Source organism: Rhamphochromis longiceps, linkage group LG6 (genome assembly GCF_057381845.1).
Source record: "Rhamphochromis longiceps isolate RC_006_pf linkage group LG6, R_longiceps_female_GT1.1, whole genome shotgun sequence".
In the NCBI taxonomy this organism is placed as follows: domain Eukaryota; kingdom Metazoa; phylum Chordata; class Actinopteri; order Cichliformes; family Cichlidae; genus Rhamphochromis; species Rhamphochromis longiceps.
Genome location: NC_140562.1, coordinates 417,265 through 437,511, shown reverse-complemented (window position 1 = coordinate 437,511; position 20,247 = coordinate 417,265). Strand labels below are relative to the sequence as shown.

At 38.3% G+C, this 20,247-nt stretch overlaps 1 protein-coding gene across 1 annotated transcript; it reads right to left on the bottom strand.

Moving 5' to 3' along the window:
• Positions 1 to 5,359: 5,359 nt before the first annotated feature.
• LOC146667028 (lysosomal alpha-mannosidase-like) lies at positions 5,360 to 8,632 on the bottom strand. Its single transcript, XM_085408408.1, has 5 exons — positions 8,439 to 8,632; positions 6,528 to 6,701; positions 6,258 to 6,451; positions 5,689 to 5,821; positions 5,360 to 5,583 (listed from the first exon to the last, which is right to left on the bottom strand). Exons 1-5 carry the CDS (start codon positions 8,596 to 8,598, stop codon positions 5,375 to 5,377), a joined length of 870 nt encoding a protein of 289 aa, XP_085264534.1. The 5' UTR covers positions 8,599 to 8,632; the 3' UTR covers positions 5,360 to 5,374.
• Positions 8,633 to 20,247: the final 11,615 nt, after the last annotated feature.

Sequence of the window (20,247 nt, the reverse complement as noted above, 5' to 3'; positions counted from 1 at the left end):
TGAAAGTGACCTCATGGGGAGCAAAGAGAACAACTGAACAATTTGGGGATTCACAGACTTTCGTAATCGCTAAAAACAATTAATAAAAATTGTTCTGTGTGAACTAAAAGCTCAAATATAAACCATCCTGACACTGACACAAATGATCTGCTGTTTATAAGCAGGAAAGTGTTTTCATGAGCCTGGATGAAGCTAATTTGCATGAGTTTAACCTCCTGGTCAAAAACTTGCATGACTCTGATATCACTCCAACTTTCTTCTGTTTATTTATTCATTTTTGCTAATTGTAGTAGATTAATATGTTCACCAACTGATTGTTGGCCTGAATGTTTGAATGTTTGCAGTTTCAGGTCCTACTGATCAGTTTTAAGTATTGTAGAAAGTGAGCAGCAATTTAATCAAGTCCTGGGATGAAATGGGACAAAAGGGTAATGTGACAGCCACATTAGTTCCCTTCCCTCGTTTAACAATGTGTAAGCAGACTGCTTTAACCTGCAATTTACTGCATGTTGTTAGGCTGCATGGTACAACCACAGTCTGCTAACCACCCGTGGTGATCGAAGGTTTTGAGGTCTTGCTTGAGCTACTGATGAAGTTTTATCAAAGCTTGTTAAGTTTCCCAACCACATTTTATCCTGATGGTCCAAGGCTTACATCTTTATGCTCACAGACGTACTTCTGTAATTAATCAGTGACCGATTTATTACTTTAAGTTACAGTGTGAGGGGCATTAATGAACATAAATCAGATTTAACTCAACTTTTGCCTCTGTCAGTGCGCCCCAGGGCAGCTGTGGCTACAATGTAGCTTGCCATCACCAGTGTGTGAATGGGTGAATGACTGAATGTAGTGTGAAGCGCTTTGGGGTCCTTAGGGACTGATCTGATCTGTATCTCAAAGTATCCTTGGACACGATACTGAACCCCAAACTGCTCTTTCACGTGTCCATCAGAGTATGAATGTTAGATAGAAAGAACTTAGGTACAGAAAAGTGCTTGTACGAATGGGTGAATGAGGTGTATAAAGTACTTTGAGTGCTTGAGTAGAAAAGTGCTATTTAAGAACAAGGATGTGCAAGAATTTGCTAGACACGCTCTTCTTTTTCCAAAACTAAAAATGTTATTTCAAATTTGGCAGCCTGTGTGTCAAAGAGACTGAAGAGTAACTAAAGGGCAAAGTCCAGGAATACAGCCAAACTCAGGAGATCAGTTAGGAGCACAACTGAGCAAAGGTGATTCAAAAAAATGGAGAGAAACTCTGCCATGCAGTGCCATGCTGAGCAGACTGGTTTACAGCCACAAGAGAGACTCAGTGTTCACAGATCATAAAATCTTCAGGGAGCAAAGCTCTCAGAGAAGCTATAATGCAATCCACAGATAGAATACAGTCAATAAACTCCAAGTGAAATGTTAAACAGTGCATGGATAGCTTTTTGTTCAGCTTTTTCTTCGTATCCTTTTCCCCCCTTTCTAAAGTCTCAGAATCAGAATACTTTATTGATCCCTGGGGGAAATTATTTTTTGTTACAGTGCTCCATTTTAAACCAACAACCAACCTCTTCAGAGGCTTTGCAATTTGTCAAACAGCAGCTGGTAAAAAGGCTTTTGCAGTGAGGCAGGGAGCCTGTTCAAACCAGATTATGCTTGATTTGATGACTGCAGAGAACTTGGGGCTGACAGCTCAGATTAGGATCGGTTCTCCCTTGAAAAGGCATTAGTGTGTTCTGTCATGGCAGGATTTCTGTTCAATGTGCAGGTAGATTGAAATCAAAGGGCACCAAAGACACCCAAACCTGAGGGATCATTACGTGACACCCAAAGCATCTGAGCAGTCTTATTCCTTCATCTGTACCAAATTACTCAGATTCACAGACGTCGTGCACAGCAGACCTGCAATACAACGATGAATAACAGGAGTTACGCCTGCGTTTGACAGGTCAAAATGTCACAGGGAGCAGTTCAGTTAAGTTTCATTCCCCTCCAGAAATCACTTCATGCATGATTATCAGGAACCTTTGAGTAATGACAGCACTTAAATGAGTGTTTCCTTACCATATTCCACTTTGTCACCAAGTTTTAGGATGAGAACGTTTTTTTTCTACTTTATTTTTTTTTATATCGTTGTTATTATTTCTGTTGTAATTTGTGTTTGTTTTTTGTTTGTTTGTTCAGTTTTTCAGCCTTGTTGCATTTTTTTCTATTTCCGTTGTGTTTTATTCAACTTCTGTTACATTTTGCAGGATTTTGCAGCTTTTTCTATTGACGGGTGTTTTCTTCAGGGCCACCATATTATCATTATCTTTAAAACTGCATTTGAAACTTAATGCTGAGTTTTTACTTTCTGCAGTTGAAGTTATCTAAAGAAACTGTGTGTGGGTGCAGCTGAAAAAACGTCTTTTGGCAAATAACACAGAAATTCTGAAATCCTCTACTGCTTATATCAAAGAGAATAAAAGAAACCAAAGCTAAACTCTAAAAGATTATTTATTTCAGCTTGTTTACAGTTATCCACACCTCACAGCTTTTTATGGGTTGATAGTTTTCCTGATCCAATCTGCATACTCAGGATCACAGAGGTCCATGAAGGCAGCCGGTGCTCTGCATACAAAGTCCAGATCTCCCACAAAAGAAGAGACCCCATAAATCCTGCCATTATGAACCACTCCTCCACCAGAGTCTCCCTGCAAGACAGAAATACAGTTTCCCAGTTTTATAAAATCTTTCTGTATTTTGAATGTTTAATAAATGCAGCTGTGAGCTGAGGGATCATGCAAACTCACTCGACATATATCTTTCCCAGGACTTTGTCCACAGAACCAGTGCTGATAGCTCCTGACTCGGTGGACCTCGGGGAATTATTTCTGTAAAATATCATTGAGCTCTGTACAGCTGACAACCTCAGTCTCTGCACAGTGAAGAGAGGGTGATTCACCAGGTTCTAGAAATAAAGGGACAATTAGTTCAGCTTAAAGCACTTTTTTAGAAAATGATGCAGATTTGTATTTTATGCAGAAATGCAGCAGAAAGAAATAAAATGGTCTGAGCTCACAGGAAAAGCTTGTTTTTGCTTTGAACACATTAGAAATGAAGAAAAATACAATTTCAGTACAAATATCTGCAACATCTCTTTACTAATAAAGTAACAGTTTGGATGGTTTGTTTTCTTTTTTCTTAATACAACAAATTTGTTAAAAATCATCTTACTTCTTTTCTCATTAGCTAGTCCAGTGGTGGCACCATAACCTGCGACCTCAACTCTGGAATGACACAAGAAGTGTTTGGACACTTTTCTCTCCTTTTTTTGTCAGTTACATACAAATACATATATTGATTGTTTTGCACGTTAACTTTGAAATGTTGCCCTGAGGCCTGTACTATGAAGCAGGATCTCATCTCTCCAGGTAACTTCAGAGTTCTATATGAAGGATTTTGACTTCTTACCAGAGAAAATTGTAAGAGTAACCCTGACCTGCTGTTATATTAGTTATGTCCTTTATAGAGTTTTAGTCACCACTTTATCATCACGCACCACACCTGGCTAGCATGCTTGCACTGTGCTTGCTCAGCGCATTGGGACACCATTCAAGCTCACTGCAGCACATGCTACTTCCTGTTTTAAAGGGCTTTGTAGCAGCCCTTGTTACATGCGTGGGCACGGAGCATGAAGCAGAAAGCACAGCTTAAAAGAGAAGTTGATATACCCGGCGGCGTGACACTGACTGGTGTTTTACACCCTTTTTGGCTCCTACCTCAAAGCACACTGTGCGCTGTCGATCTTATGTGCTGCACAGTAATGTTTAATATTTAGTATTTACAGTTATATTCCCATATATCATTGTGATGTTGTTTATTCTATTGCTCTCGTTTTCTTCTGCTTGTTTTCTTTTTTCATTCTCAGCAGGTGAAATTAAAAAAGTATCTATTGTTAGCTAGTTTATTGTTTATTGTTTATTTATTGTGTCATTCTTTCTCCCTGTCCTATCCCCCAGTCATGTCTGTCCCGTCTTTAAAAAACAAAAATAAAATAAATACATAATTATAATAAAGGTCAATCAAATGGACTAATATGGCAAGGCCATGATGATCCACTTGGTAAAGTAAATCCACTTGGCATCTTTCTTGGCCTTCAGACAACAATTCTGATTGCTAAAGATCCAAACCGGACAACAAAAAAACAAACAAAAACAAAACAAAACATTTCTATGAAAAAAAACAAAACAAAAAAACACAGAAAACCGTACATTTGCACTCAATGCTTGAACTTAACGCTGCTACTGTATTTGTTTTTGTCCCTGTTAGCCTTTATGAGCAGTGGCTCAGGAGGCACAGACCATCTCCACGTGTTGAGCCAATATTTTATGTATATTTACTTAGGTGATTATCTTTTCATATACAGATATAGTGTTTTAATGGGGTATTTATTTTAATGAATATAATCATACATAAAAATGTGAGCAATATCATTTATATAGATCTGTTTTAGTGCTGTGATTCCCCACAGCATGCCCCAACAGAGATCCCAATACCTCTGAGTGTTTTCAATCTGAATGAAAATAAGTAAGCAGCGGAAGGGGAGGCCACCGGTGTTCATGAAATCAAGCTTCATGAATTCAGCAGAGGCTTGTTTAGGATTTTAGATTTCTCGTTAATTCAGGAAGAGAGAACAAAAGCTCTCCTATTATTCTCTTTGTGGCTGTTATTAAATTCTGGCGACGATGCAGTGATATTGTTACAGCCCTACTCTTTACATCTGATTTTATTTTTTCTCATTAGGAGTTTTCCTGTTGAAACATTTTTGGCTGTTGTCATCGTCTGTGTGCATTGTCTGTGTTTCCAGGCCAGAAACCGTAGCGGACAGGTGGGCTACGTCCCGGAGAAATACCTGCAGCTGCCCTCCTCCAACAGCCTGCTGAGCATGCTGCAGTCGCTGGCCGCGCTGGACGCCCGATCCCAGTCCTCCAGCAACTCCACCGAACCTGAAACCGAACCCCCAACCGGCTCCGTCACCTCACACTATTCAAAGCACATTTATATGATGGCTAAAGTGGTGAATGTGGATTATTAAAGGAGGACATTGCATTACACTATCTGTAGATGTCTTTATTATTGTGATCATGACAGGTTCATAAAATAAAACCAGACAGGTTGAGAAAAGATTTATGGGGACCTGCATGAAGATATGCTGACATTACTTGAAACAAGAGGTTCCTACTGAAATTTTACATGTCATGTTAGCTAGTCACAGCTGTATATGGGCTGGGATAAAAAGCACAGCATCCCTTCTGCTTCCTCTTTTTCTAAATCAGAAAGCGTTGTTTGATGTCTTTTGATTTAACATGAGCATTTTTTTCGTAGTGTTAGTTAAACATGCGGTGTTAAGAACACCACGTGACTGATAAATCAGTGTCTCTGTGCGCCAGTGTGGAGTTGTGTCCAACCTGACTGTTGGCGATGACGAGGAAGCGTCCCACCACATCATCAACATTATAGTCTTCAAGATCAGGATCGTCTCTGATAGGTGGGTCACTGCAGAGCTGGTCCCAGCAGAAGCCCTCAGGAGGGTTGTAGCCATTAGGAAGGATCCCTGTTGGTTAACGGGGGCAAGCGGTTAAAAAATAATGTGACACCGTCCTGTTGCTGAGTCCAGAAGTCATTAACATAAAGGGATGAAGAAAGAAACTTTGCATACCAGTAAAGAGGTCAGCCATTGGAGGAGTGAGGCTGTCGGAGGCTCTCCATAGAAGCTCCTGCTCCTTATTCCTCATCCTGCGAGCCCGGTCTTGATAGTCTAGACGACCAAAGAAGAAGCCATCGAATCCCATCTGCAGCAAAAGACAGACAGTTAATGGTTAAAGGAAAGTCAAATGGAAAGCCAGTGAACTAAATTGTGCCTTCATGTAATAATGCAGCATTCTGGAAATAAGCCCATTTGATTCATTGCAGAGCAGCAAATCTGATAATGACGATACAGCCAAAAATTTGTAATGAGAAAACGGAGAGTCTTTCTCGACGTGAGTGCTACCTTCTAACTCTAATTAGCCTCAACTCTCTTCTTTAACTGATAAATTCTCCCATTTTAAGTCTCACTAGAAATCAGGCCTTCCTTAAGGTGACCAATTATGCTCATCCTTCTATTCTGCCCTATACTGCTGATATTAAACATGGCCAACGTTTGAAAGTGTGACAGTGAATGAGCTGAGCAATTCTGAAGTGTGACTCGTACAAAACTCGAAGAATAAACATAAAGAGCTATGCTACCTGTGCAAACATGGAGGCGTGTTCCCGGGCGTGGCCAAAGGGGTCGATGTGCCAGGCGACGCGGGGACGGCCACAGGCTCCAAAAGTCTCATTAAGGAACCTCAGACCAATGGTCATCTGGTCAATGACGGCGCTGTAGTGTGTGGCAGCCTCGTCGCTCATACACCAACCACCATTCACAAATTCCAGACGGCCTGCGGGAGGAGCAGCTTTTGGTAAGGATGCACTGAAACACTTAACGCAGCTGTATAGTACTGAATGGGTATTTACCTTCATTAACCAGCTGTTTGACTGTCTGCTGCATGCTGGAGCTCTGACTCTTCCACCAGTGGTAGAAAAAGGCCGTCTCCACATAGATGAACCTCCTATCTGGATTCTTCCACAACTGATCCACAACTGAGTCCAGGATGTACTGAACACCAGCGTGCTGGATGTCATTACGATCTACGCGCACAAATGTGCACAGATTTAGGACAAAAGAGACGTTATTTTGTCAATGCTTCAAGAAGTGGTCAGAATTTAGTTGCTGTGTGTCACAGTTTGAAAAATATTTATTTACACTAACGTATCTTAACAGCAAGAAAGTATATGTGCTCATCTGCATTCATGCATATGCCCAAACAAACCACCCTCATTGCAGATGAGTTCTGCTTACATATTAACCCAGACTGGAAATCAATATCAGATGACGGTCACCTGCACAACACCTGGCCTTACAACTTACTATAAACAACATGTGACATTAAAATATGCAAGCTCGACAATCAATTGCACTAAAAGCATAAAACTCTAAAGCAATGAAGAAGTAAACTGTTGCAGTAAACAGTACATTATGAGGCAGCGTGAAATACACGACAGAGTATAAAATGAAACGAAGGTGTTTTAATATTGTCTTCTGGTACATTTCGACAGTGGCTCGGGCCACTTCGGGGGTGGGGTGCCCTCGGCCTCTCGGCCTGGGGCTCGGTCACTCTGGCGCAGCTGGCTGCCGGCGGAGCTCACGGGCAGGTCACTGCAAACCCCCCTGGCTTCTGCTCCACAGCTGCTGAGTGACCCCTCATCTGGGGCTCTCCTCAGCTCTTTCTGGGACAGTGGCACAGCTGCCCCTCTGTTGGTCTTCCTTGGTCTCTTGTGCTCTGAGGGCCTCTGGATGTCTGGAGTCTTGATCTCCTCCATACCTGCTTCATGCCCTGGAGGACGGGGCTGTGGCTCCCCACACCCTCTAGCAGATCATTACATGAAGGAACCTTTTAAAAACAAGCGCGCTCATGCTCACAGGTGTACACACGAGTGCTCACACACACAAACTACACCCTTTTTGGCTCCTACCTTAAAGCACACTGTGTGCTGTCGATCTTACGTGCTGCACAAAAATTGTTTAACATTTAGTATTTACTGTTATATTCCCATAGATCATCGTGATGTTGTTTATTCTATTGCTCTAGTCTTCTTCTGCTTGTTTTCTTTTTTCTTTCTCAACAGGTGATCCAGGAAAAGAAAAAGAGAAAAAAAAGGTGATGAAGCAGATTTTCATTGTCTTTTCTCTCTATCTCTTTTCTCCTTTTTCTTTCCCTCTCCTTCTGTTAACTTTCTTCTGAACTTTTCTTCTTGTTTTTCTTTCCCATCCCCGAGTCCAGTCTGGCCTGATTACAATATCTTAGAATAAAAATAACTAATAAAGATCAAATAAACTATGACAATCAAGTGGGCCAGTATAGCAAAAGGCCCACTTGGGAAAGTAAATCTGTTGGGCATTTTTCTTGGCCTTCAGACAATAATTCTGATTGCTACAGTGCCAGACAGGACACAAAAAAAAAGAAAAAAAAAAGATACATTTCCACATTTCGCACAGCCCCAACAACAGAGAGTAGTTCGAACATGAGTGATGGCTGTCACTCCAGTTCACATTCAAATCAAATCCAGAGATCATGTGAATGAACCACCATTAAAACACATCATAGGGCTTTAAAGCAGGAGGATAACGCTGCTGGTCACAAGACCCACAATCACTTGTAGCAGCAATCAGGAAGATATTTAGTACCAGTCAATAGAGCAGATTAACTTGCATCAGCAGAACTACTAGAGTAAATAGAAACATATGCAAACATTTGACAGAGTAAACACAGAGCAGGAGGTTGGCTAATAGCTTCACAGTGTTTTTTCTGTATGTGTCACACTGACCTCCATAGAAGTACTGGTCCACAGTCTTGAGCCAGCCAACGTCATCATGTGTGTGCGGGACCAGGTGGACATTCAACATGCCCGGCTTGGTGGCATGACATGACTGCACACAGACACACACTCTATGAATACAGCTGTACTGCTCTGTCGGAAGAGTCATAATGTCGACAAATATTCACTCCAAAAAGTGATCGTCTGCCAAAAATATTTTCTTTCTTTCTTTCTTTTTAAATTATAAATATGTATTTATTTGATTTGATTTTCGGTTGTTACAGACGGGACAGACATGACTGGGGGATAAGACAGGGAGAAAGAATGAAAGAAAGAGAGGGGGAGAAAGAAAAATAGAGGGGAGAAGAGATGGTGAGAAAGGTACGCAAGATCGACAGCGCACAATGTGCTTTGAGGTAGCAGCCAAGAAAGGTGTAGTTTGTGTCTGTGAAAACCCGTGTGTCCGCCTGTGTGCACACCTGTGTGCACACCTGTGTGGATCAGCATGCTTGTATTCAAAAGGTTTCTCCATGTAACGATCTGCTAGGGAGTGTGGGGAGCCCCCAGACATTCAGAGGCCCCAGAATACGAGGACCCAAGGAGGACCACCAGGGGTGCAACCGTGCCACCCTCCTGGGAAGAGCTGAGGAGAGCCCTAAACGAGAGGTCACCCAGCAGCCACAGAGCAGAGGCCAGAGGGAGTTGCAGTGGCGTGCCCGCGGGATCTGCCGGCAGCCAGCTGTGCCAGAGAGAATTGGGCCTCAGGCCCAGAGGCTAGAGGCCTGAGTGCACCCCACCTCCCGGAAGGGGCCCAGCCGGGCCACGGGCACCAGGCCCTGCCAGTTGGCCACCAGGAGTGAGTCGGCACATACATGAGCGCTCAGCCCCAGACACCAAGAACCACCAACACACCAACGTCTGAGGGCATCAGCCACTGGCAGGGAGTGCAGTGAGGGGAGATAGGCCTCCAAACCTCGGAGAGCCTGAGATGTTCCCAGAGAGGTGGAGTCTAAGACCCAAGCTGACATATAAACACAGACGGTGCATTCCCACCCCCATATACACAAACTCACCCGACGTGGAGACAGACACAAAGAGTCTAACTCTATATCTCAGGTCCAGGTACCCCCGCCCTCAGAGGGGCAAACCGGACCCGGACCCAGGAGATGTAACCCTTCTCTCTGGGGTGGAGGAAAGCAAACCGCCTCCTTATCTGCAGCAGCAGGGAGGCCCCGCATCCCAGACCCCAATCTGACGGCCAGCACCTCCTCCCAGTCCCCCTGCCCAGACGGTTAACAGAACGGGGGTGAGTGAAGACCCCAAACCTCCCTCCACCCGCTCATATGTAGTGTTGCTGCGTCCTGTTCTTAAGTGCATTTAATTATTACTGTCTGTAATTTTAAAAAGCAAAGTTTTCAAGAAATCAACATCCAGGTTTGCAGTTAAAGCCACAAACTCAATCTTCTACCAGTTAATTGTATAACAAACAACCTCACCAGATCTAATAGTACAGGAACAGATCGCTCAGGATTTGACAGGACCAAAACAACATCATCTGCATATATATTCCACAATCACATAGGGATGGGGGTGGGGGGTGGGGCTCGTGTTTAGAATTAGAATTAGAATTAGAATTCAACTTTATTGTCATTGCACATGCACAGGTACAGGGCAACGAAATGCAGTTTGCATCCATCCAGAAGTGCTTTAGTGATATAGATATATTACAATATATAATAGCAATAATATAGATATGTGGCTACAATGTAGCTTGCCATCACCAGTGTGTGAATGTGTGTGTGAATGGGTAAAAAAAAAAAAGAGGCAGCACGGTGGCACGGTGGTTAGCACTGTTGCCGCACAGCAAGAAGGTCCTGAGTTCAATTCCAACATCAGGCTGGGGTCTTTCTGTGTGGAGTTTGCATGTTCTCCCCGTGTTTGCGTGGGTTCTCTCCGGGTACTCCGGCTTCCTCCCACTGTCCAAAGACATGCAGCTTGTGGGGATAGGTTAATTGGATAATTCAAATTGCCACTAGGTGTGAATGGTTGTCTGTCCCTGTGTGTTGGCCCTGCGACAGACTGGCGACCTGTCCAGGTTGTACCCCGCCTTTCGCCCTATGACAGCTGGGATAGGCTCCAGCGCCTCCCGCGACCCTGAAAAGGATAAGCGAATGGATGGATAGATATGTAAGTATATTACAGAAATGGGTCTATTATGGTATGTTATAATGTACACGGTATGAAGTATGTTGTGAATATTCTATAACTATAAGTATGTACAGGCTGTAGTGAGTACAAGCTATGAACAGGATATAAATATGAAAAACTATACAGAATATGAAATAATGATACTGATGTTTGTTGCATTTGAAATTATCTGACAGTTAGAATGTTTTATTATTTGTATTGCTCAAAATGACAGCGTGTAATCTGTTATCAGACTCAACTGGCTTCTCTCAAAAAGTAAAATAAGCCCCCCCACCACTTTAATCACACTCTAGATCTTGTTTTAACATACGACATAGAAACGGAACATTTAACAGATAACTCGTAAGCTGGAGATGAAATGGTGTGCAAAAATGTAGTAGATCATCATTTAGCCTGCTTTATTAAAAAAGCCCTCCATAAAGCTAGAACATCTTACTATTCATTACTGATTGAAGAAAATAAGAACAGCTTCTTCCCATGTGCTGTCAGAACTCTTAATGCAAACTAAAAGTATGAACTGACTTCCCCAGTTCATCCACTGTGATGCTGCTATTGATTAGCTATGTGCAATATCTCAGTCTTTCCATGTTTTGTGCAATATTTTAGGCTCATGTGCCATATCTCTAGTGTGTGCAATATTTATGGTCCTGTGCAATATTTTGGTCTCAGTGGTATCTCAGTGGTATTACCACCCTAAACGACCATAGCCCCTCCATCCAGCCAGCGATCGTGGCTCAAGAGTTGGGAGGTCGCCTTGTAATCGGAAGGTTGCCGGTTCGAGACCTGGCTTAGACAGGCTCGGTCGTCGTGTCCTTGGGCAAGACACTTCACCTGTTGCCTACTGGTGGTGGTCAGAAGGCCCGGTGGCGCCAGTGTCCGGCAGCCTCGCCTCTGTCAGTGCGTCCCAGGGTGGCTGTGGCTACAATGTAGCTTGCCATCACCAGTGTGTGAATGGGTGGATGACTGGATGTATAGTGTTTTGGGGTCCTTAGGGACTAGAAAAGCGCTATACAAATACAGACCATTTACCATTTCACCCCTATTTATTTTATTATATAACTGCCTTTGTATACACCCACAATGTTTCTGTTTCAATGTTTCTTACGCATACACCATGTATATAGTTGGTTATTTTTTTCCCTCGTTGTACATTGTTTTCTCTTCTTTACTTTCATTGCATCTCCAGCCCAGTACAGCTTAAGGGAAGTTGGGACAATGTAAAAGACTTTCTTTAGGCAATTGCATTTGAATTACCTAAATTCATGACAGGCATTCAAGCAGTAATGCCTGGACTGAGAAACAAACACACCAAGCTTCTGTGTTGTTTGAGCCAGAGACTGCACTTGTGGATGAACAATACAAACATTTTATGTTTATTATGTCAGTAATGTAACTTGCAATAAAAAGTTATGGGAAGCTTAGACTTAGTTTCAGAATAATTACATCTGATACTTTGTTTTATTGAAAAGGTTATTAAAGTTTTAAATTGTATGACAAATAAAATAATAAATTACTAAAAAACACCAGCTACAATATTCGTAATATGTGTGTTGTTCAGCAGAACAGTGTCCAGTATGTTAGTTGATATACTTTATTTACATTTGAAAACAAAAGTTGGCATTACAAGGAGCGTTTTTAATTCTTAATTTTTAAATAAACATACAGTGTTTATATTAAGTGTTGAATTAGAAAAAGATTCAAGGATATTATGTCAGACAATGGCAGTAAGAAACATAGTGTTAAAATAGCTGTATATAGCATTATCTCTTTGACCTGAAGATTAATCTTGAGAAGAGGTCAAAGGTCAGTTATCGTTATGGGGTCTTGCTATATGCTATGACACAAACATAACACAGTTGTAAGTATCATAGTTTCTAGGCTCTAAGGCTTTTTGTCAGTTTAATAGTGAGCTTTACAAGATTGATGTTCGTGCTCAAGGTTGGCACAGGCCTAAGTTCGCTTATGACCACTAGAGCTGAAAACAAGACCTCAAGCAATCCTAAGGCTAATTAGCGCGGCTAGCATTTTAATATCTGTTAAATGTTGTCATTGCTAACATATACCTGTTTTACAGCATGGTGAGTAGCGAGAACGCTAAGTTATTGTTAGCTTCGATAAGAAAAATGTGAAGATGTAATATTACCATGAGCTATATGCTAATGTTATTCACTCAAGCAAACATCTCAGTTACGGATTTGCTGCTTTCTAATATCTATGTTTATTTCTGGATATACCTATACCTACGTGCTTATATTACATCCCACATAAAGGGTGAAAAGGCAGTAACTATAAATGACCATAAATTAACTGTAAATTACATTGCAGTGAGCTCCATTCTTATAGTTTTATTACGTGCACACGCAGTTGGCAACCGTAACCAAGGCGAGTGTTTAAATGCACTTCCACAACGTTCCATTCGTTCTTTTGTGCTGGCTCGTGAACTTGTCTTGACCTGCTCCAAACTCAGCTTGTGGAAAGATAACTTTAGGAGAATATTTCTACAGAAAGCGGAATTTACTAGAAAGCGACAGTACAAACGACTTCTTTGAGTCGTTTGTACTTGTGTTTCGTCATAACAGCAAAGCTGGCTGGCTCATCATGGATCCGGACTCATTGAAAGTCACCTGGCTGGTACGTTTCAAAGATTCTTCAATTATTTTAAGAGTCACTAGACAACTATAATAATTTAACAAGTTCCAGTGTGAATATCAAATTTTTAATGTGATCAAAATATGTGTATTCCAAGATTTTTCCCGGTAAATAGTTTGTATGCTTTAAATTTTGCGGGACAGCTGTAGAATTTATTACCGACTGGCCTATGAATGTGAAAAAAGGTGTTACTTTGATTGAAGGCTTCAAATTTGACACTGCCCCCCAATAAAATGGTTAAACTAGCTTAATGGACAAAGATTAGTAAAATACTCCCCAAAAAAAGAATAAAAATAAAATCAGTTTCTATGGTAACAGCATTTTGTCACAATGATAGAACATGCAGGTGAACACACCAGATCCCCTGTAGCTCCTGACATCATTTTCTTCTCTGGATCAAAAGCTTCATTAGGTAAACTATAACGTTTTTTCCCAGCTACATAACGCAGTGATAAAAAAAATAATCAAAACAAAATAATATAAAAATAATATTGAAAACATTAAGCATAGTCAAAATAATCATGAAGTCAAACCTTTATGTGTGTGTTTTATTTTGTGTTTTATTTTAAAAAATATGTGCTTGGAGTTCCACTGCCTTTGTTTGTATTGGGAACATTTAGGACATGAAATTGGTACATTAAACCTCTGATGCTGTTTCAAAATGTGTTACATTGTTAATGAAAGAATTGTAATAAATAAATAAATAAATAAATAAGAGAATGAGCTGCCTAGTTAGTTATACATTTCCTGTAGTATATTTATGTAACAAGCTATTTATGTCCAGTTATTTACAAATGAGTACCTATTATCCATTACCTACTCCAACGTAGTGTTTGCATAAAGGTTTAAAAAGGACAAATAAAACAAAATGAATGTATACAAAATAAAATAGTGTTACCATAAAAGTGTAGTGTGCACAGAGTGAGCTGCCTTGGTGGAGGTTTGGTGCTCTTCTATTAAAAATGGATGCTTCACTTAATGATGTGAACTTAGTTGACATCTTTTGATCTCACATGAAAAAGTCGAAGTGTCACTCAGTCTGACATAAATGTAGCCTAAAATGCTCTTCTGTCATCATCTGCTCAAACTAATAAATGTAGGTCTGTTGCTTTAGCACTGGCTGTTTATTACATTCCTAATGTTATTTTAAACTTGTTTCCTTACAGACTGTCTTGACTATGTGGTTGAGCGTCCTGCAGAAGAAGGCCTTCCTCAAGTCATCAGGATCCTGGATGACAGTCTCCTGAACGCCATCTCTTCTGATGAAGCACAGGAAACTGATGCCCAGCGTGTCGGTGACGGTGAGTATATCCCTCCCTCAGTCTTCCCCTTTTCTCATAAAGAACTGGATGCTGATGCGTGTCAGCGAAGTGCAAGATGAAAAAACCCTCCCTGAAAATGAGGAATCAATGCTGGAAAGTCATTTTATTGCTTTGAGGTCTGTTTATTGCAAATATCTTTGACTTGTTTTTATGCCTTGTAATGTTTATGTCTGTATTTATGTCTTATAATGTTTATATGTGTATTTATGTCTTGTACTGCTGGTAAGTAACTTTCTTGCACTGAGGTCTGTTTATTGCAAGTATCTTTGACTTGTTTTTATGTCTTATAATGTTTATATGTGTATTTATGTCTTGTATTGCTGTTAAATGTGTATTTATGTCTTGTATTGCTGGTAAGTAACTTTTTTGCACTGAGGTCTGTTTATTCCAAATATCTTTGACTTGTTTTTATGTCTTGTAATGTTTATGTGTGTATTTATGTCTTGTATTGCTGTTAAATGTGTATGTATGTCTTCAATTGCTGGTAAGTAACTTTCTTGTACTGAGGTCTGTTTGTCGCAAATATCTTTGACTTGTTTTTATGTCTTGTAATGTTTATGTGTGTATTTATGTCTTGTATTGCTGGTAAGTAACTTTCTTGCACTGAGGTCTGTTTATTGCAAATATCTTTGACTTGTTTTTATGTCTTATAATGTTTATGTGTGTATTTATGTCTTGTATTGCTGGTAAGTAACTTTCTTGCACTGAGGTCTGTTTGTTGCAAATATCTTTGACCTGTTTTTATGTCTTATAATGTTTATGTGTGTATTTATGTCTTCAATTGCTGGTAAGTAACTTTCTTGCACTGAGGTCTGTTTGTCGCAAATATCTTTGCCTTGTTTTTATGTCTTATAATGTTTATATTTGTACTTATATCTTGTATTGCTGGTAAGTAACTTTCTTGCACTGAGGTCTGTTTGTTGCAAATATCTTTGACCTGTTTTTATGTCTTATAATGTTTATATTTGTACTTATATCTTGTATTGCTGGTAAGTAACTTTCTTGCACTGAGGTCTGTTTGTTGCAAATATCTTTGACCTGTTTTTATGTCTTATAATGTTTATATTTGTACTTATATCTTGTATTGCTGGTAAGTAACTTTCTTGCACTGAGGTCTGTTTGTTGCAAATATCTTTGACCTGTTTTTATGTCTTCTAATGTTTATGTGTGTATTTATGTCTTGTAATGATTATGTGTGTATGTATGTCTTGGATTGCTGGTAAGTAACTTTCTTGCACTGAGGTCTGTGTATTGCAAATATCTTTGACCTGTTTTTATGTCTTATAATGTTTATGTGTGTATGTATGTCTTTTATTGCTGGTAAGTAACTTTCTTGCACTGAGGTCTGTTTATTGCAAATATCTTTGACCTGTTTTTATGTCTTGTAATGTTTATGTGTGTATTTATGTCTTGTATTGCTGGTAAGTAACTTTCTTGCACTTAGGTCTGTTTATTGCAAATATCTTTGACCTGTTTTTATGTCTTATAATGTTTATATTTGTACTTATATCTTGTATTGCTGGTAAGTAACTTTCTTGCACTTAGGTCTGTTTATTGCAAATATCTTTGACTTGTTTTTATGTCTTATAATGTTTATGTCTGTATGTATGTCTTCAATTGCTGTTAAGTAACTTTCTTGCACTGAGGTCTGTTTGTTGCAAATATCTTTGACTTGTTTTTATGTCTTATAATGTTTATATTTGTACTTATGTGTTGCATTGCTGTTAAGTAACTTTCTTGCACTTAGGTCTGTTTATTGCAAATATAATTGACCTGTTTTTATGTCTTATAATGTTTATATTTGTACTTATGTGTTGTATTGCTGGTAAGTAACTTTCTTGCACTGAGGTCTGTTTATTGCAAATATCTTTGACCTGTTTTTATATTTTATAATGTTTATATTTGTACTTATGTCTTGTATTGCTGGTAAGTAACTTTCTTGCACTGAGGTCTGTTTGTTGCAAATATCTTTGACTTGTTTTTATGTCTTGTAATGTTTATGTGTGTATTTATGTCTTGTATTGCTGGTAAGTAACTTTCTTGCACTGAGGTCTGTTTATTGCAAATATCTTTGACTTGTTTTTATGTCTTATAATGTTTATGTGTGTATTTATGTCTTGTATTGCTGGTAAGTAACTTTCTTGCACTGAGGTCTGTTTGTTGCAAATATCTTTGACCTGTTTTTATGTCTTATAATGTTTATGTGTGTATTTATGTCTTCAATTGCTGGTAAATAACTTTCTTGCACTGAGGTCTGTTTGTTGCAAATATCTTTGACTTGCTTTTATGTCTTATAATGTTTATATTTGTACTTATGTGTTGCATTGCTCGTGAGTAACTTTCTTGCACTGAGGTCTGTTTATTGCAAATATCTTTGACCCTTTTTTTATGTCTTATAATGTTTATATTTGTACTTATGTCTTCAATTGCTGTTAAGTAACTTTCTTGCACTGAGGTCTGTTTATTGCAAATATCTTTGACCCTTTTTTTATGTCTTATAATGTTTATATTTGTACTTATGTCTTCAATTGCTGTTAAGTAACTTTCTTGCACTGAGGTCTGTTTGTTGCAAATATCTTTGACCTGTTTTTATGTCTTCTAATGTTTATGTGTGTATTTATGTCTTGTAATGATTATGTGTGTATGTATGTCTTGGATTGCTGGTAAGTAACTTTCTTGCACTGAGGTCTGTGTATTGCAAATATCTTTGACCTGTTTTTATGTCTTATAATGTTTATGTGTGTATGTATGTCTTTTATTGCTGGTAAGTAACTTTCTTGCACTGAGGTCTGTTTATTGCAAATATCTTTGACCTGTTTTTATGTCTTGTAATGTTTATGTGTGTATTTATGTCTTGTATTGCTGGTAAGTAACTTTCTTGCACTGAGGTCTGTTTATTGCGTATATCTTTGACTTGTTTTTATGTCTTTCAATGTTTATGTGTGTATGTATGTCTTCAATTGCTCTCAAGTACCTTTCTTGCACTGAGGTCTGTTTGTTGCAAATATCTTTGACTTGTTTTTATGTCTTATAATGTTTATATTTGTACTTATGTCTTGTATTACTGGTAAGTAACTTTCTTGCACTTAGGTCTGTTTATTGCAAATATCTTTGACCTGTTTTTATGTCTTATAATGTTTATATTTGTACTTATGTCTTGTATTACTGGTAAGTAACTTTCTTGCACTTAGGTCTGTTTATTGCAAATATCTTTGACCTGTTTTTATGTCTTATAATGTTTATATTTGTACTTATATCTTGTATTGCTGGTAAGTAACTTTCTTGCACTGAGGTCTGTTGCAAATATCTTTGACCTGTTTTTATGTCTTATAATGTTTATATTTGTACTTATGTGTTGCATTGCTGGTAAGTAACTTTCTTGCACTGAGGTCTGTTTGTTGCAAATATCTTTGACTTGTTTTTATGTTTTATAATGTTTATGTGTGTATTTATGTCTTGTATTGTTGGTAAGTAACTTTCTTGCACTGAGGTCTGTTTGTTGCAAATATCTTTGACCTGTTTTTATGTCTTATAATGTTTATGTCTGTATGTATGTCTTCAATTGCTGTTAAGTAACTTTCTTGCACTGAGGTCTGTTTGTTGCAAATATCTTTGACTTGCTTTTATGTCTTATAATGTTTATGTGTGTATTTATGTCTGGTATTGCTGTTAAATGTGTATTTATGTCTTGTATTGCTGTTAAGTAACTTTCTTGCACTGAGGTCTGTTTGTTGCAAATATCTTTGACCTGTTTTTATGTCTTATAATGTTTATATTTGTACTTATGTGTTGTATTGCTGGTAAGTAACTTTCTTGCACTGAGGTCTGTTTGTTGCAAATATCTTTGACTTGTTTTTATGTCTTATAATGTTTATGTCTGTATGTATGTCTTCAATTGCTGTTAAGTAACTTTCTTGCACTGAGGTCTGTTTGTTGCAAATATCTTTGACTTGTTTTTATGTCTTATAATGTTTATGTCTGTATGTATGTCTTCAATTGCTGTTAAGTAACTTTCTTGCACTGAGGTCTGTTTGTTGCAAATATCTTTGACTTGTTTTTATCTCTTATAATGTTTATGTCTGTATGTATGTCTTCAATTGCTGTTAAGTAACTTTCTTGCACTGAGGTCTGTTTGTTGCAAATATCTTTGACTTGTTTTTATCTCTTATAATGTTTATGTCTGTATGTATGTCTTCAATTGCTGTTAAGTAACTTTCTTGCACTGAGGTCTGTTTGTTGCAAATATCTTTGACCTGTTTTTATGTCTTATAATGTTTATATTTGTACTTATGTCTTGTATTGCTGGTAAGTAACTTTCTTGCACTGAGGTCTGTTTGTTGCAAATATCTTTGACTTGTTTTTATGTCTTATAATGTTTATGTCTGTATGTATGTCTTCAATTGCTGTTAAGTAACTTTCTTGCACTGAGGTCTGTTTGTTGCAAATATCTTTGACTTGTTTTTATGTCTTATAATGTTTATGTCTGTATGTATGTCTTCAATTGCTGTTAAGTAACTTTCTTGCACTGAGGTCTGTTTGTTGCAAATATCTTTGACCTGTTTTTATGTCTTATAATGTTTATATTTGTACTTATGTCTTGTATTGCTGGTAAGTAACTTTCTTGCACTGAGGTCTGTTTATTGCAAATATCTTTGACCTGTTTTTATGTTTTATAATGTTTATATTTGTACTTATGTCTTGTATTGCTGGTAAGTAACTTTCTTGCACTGAGGTCTGTTTGTTGCAAATATCTTTGACCTGTTTTTATGTCTTATAATGTTTATATTTGTACTTATGTCTTGTATTGCTGGTAAGTAACTTTCTTGCACTGAGGTCTGTTTGTTGCAAATATCTTTGACTTGTTTTTATGTCTTATAATGTTTATGTCTGTATGTATGTCTTCAATTGCTGTTAAGTAACTTTCTTGCACTGAGGTCTGTTTGTTGCAAATATCTTTGACCTGTTTTTATGTCTTATAATGTTTATATTTGTACTTATGTCTTGTATTGCTGGTAAGTAACTTTCTTGCACTGAGGTCTGTTTGTTGCAAATATCTTTGACTTGTTTTTATGTCTTATAATGTTTATGTCTGTATGTATGTCTTCAATTGCTGTTAAGTAACTTTCTTGCACTGAGGTCTGTTTGTTGCAAATATCTTTGACTTGTTTTTATGTCTTATAATGTTTATGTGTGTATGTATTTCTTCAATTGCTGTTAAGTAACTTTCTTGCACTGAAGTCTGTTTGTTGCAAATATCTTTGACTTGCTTTTATGTCTTATAATGTTTATGTCTGTATGTATGTCTTCAATTGCTGTTAAGTAACTTTCTTGCACTGAAGTCTGTTTGTTGCAAATATCTTTGACTTGCTTTTATGTCTTATAATGTTTATGTCTGTATTTATGTCTGGTATTGCTGTTAAACGTGTATTTATGTCTTGTATTGCTGGTAAGTAACTTTCTTGCACTGAGGTTTGTTTGTTGCAAATATCTTTGACTTGCTTTTATGTCTTATAATGTTTATGTCTGTATTTATGTCTGGTATTGCTGTTAAACGTGTATTTATGTCTTGTATTGCTGGTAAGTAACTTTCTTGCACTGAGGTCTGTTTGTTGCAAATATCTTTGACTTGTTTTTATGTC

Bases quoted from the DNA above. Each gene is read 5' to 3' on its own strand.
- LOC146667028 (XM_085408408.1), bottom strand. From the start codon at position 8,598: ATGACTCTTCCGACAGAGCAGTACAGCTGTATTCATAGAGTGTGTGTC. The intron at 6,452-6,527 runs GTAAATACCCAT...CTCCTCCCGCAG, and splicing joins CAAACAGCTGGTTAATGAAG to GCCGTCTGGAATTTGTGAAT. The intron at 5,584-5,688 runs GTATGCAAAGTT...GTTAACCAACAG, and splicing joins AATGGCTGACCTCTTTACTG to GGATCCTTCCTAATGGCTAC.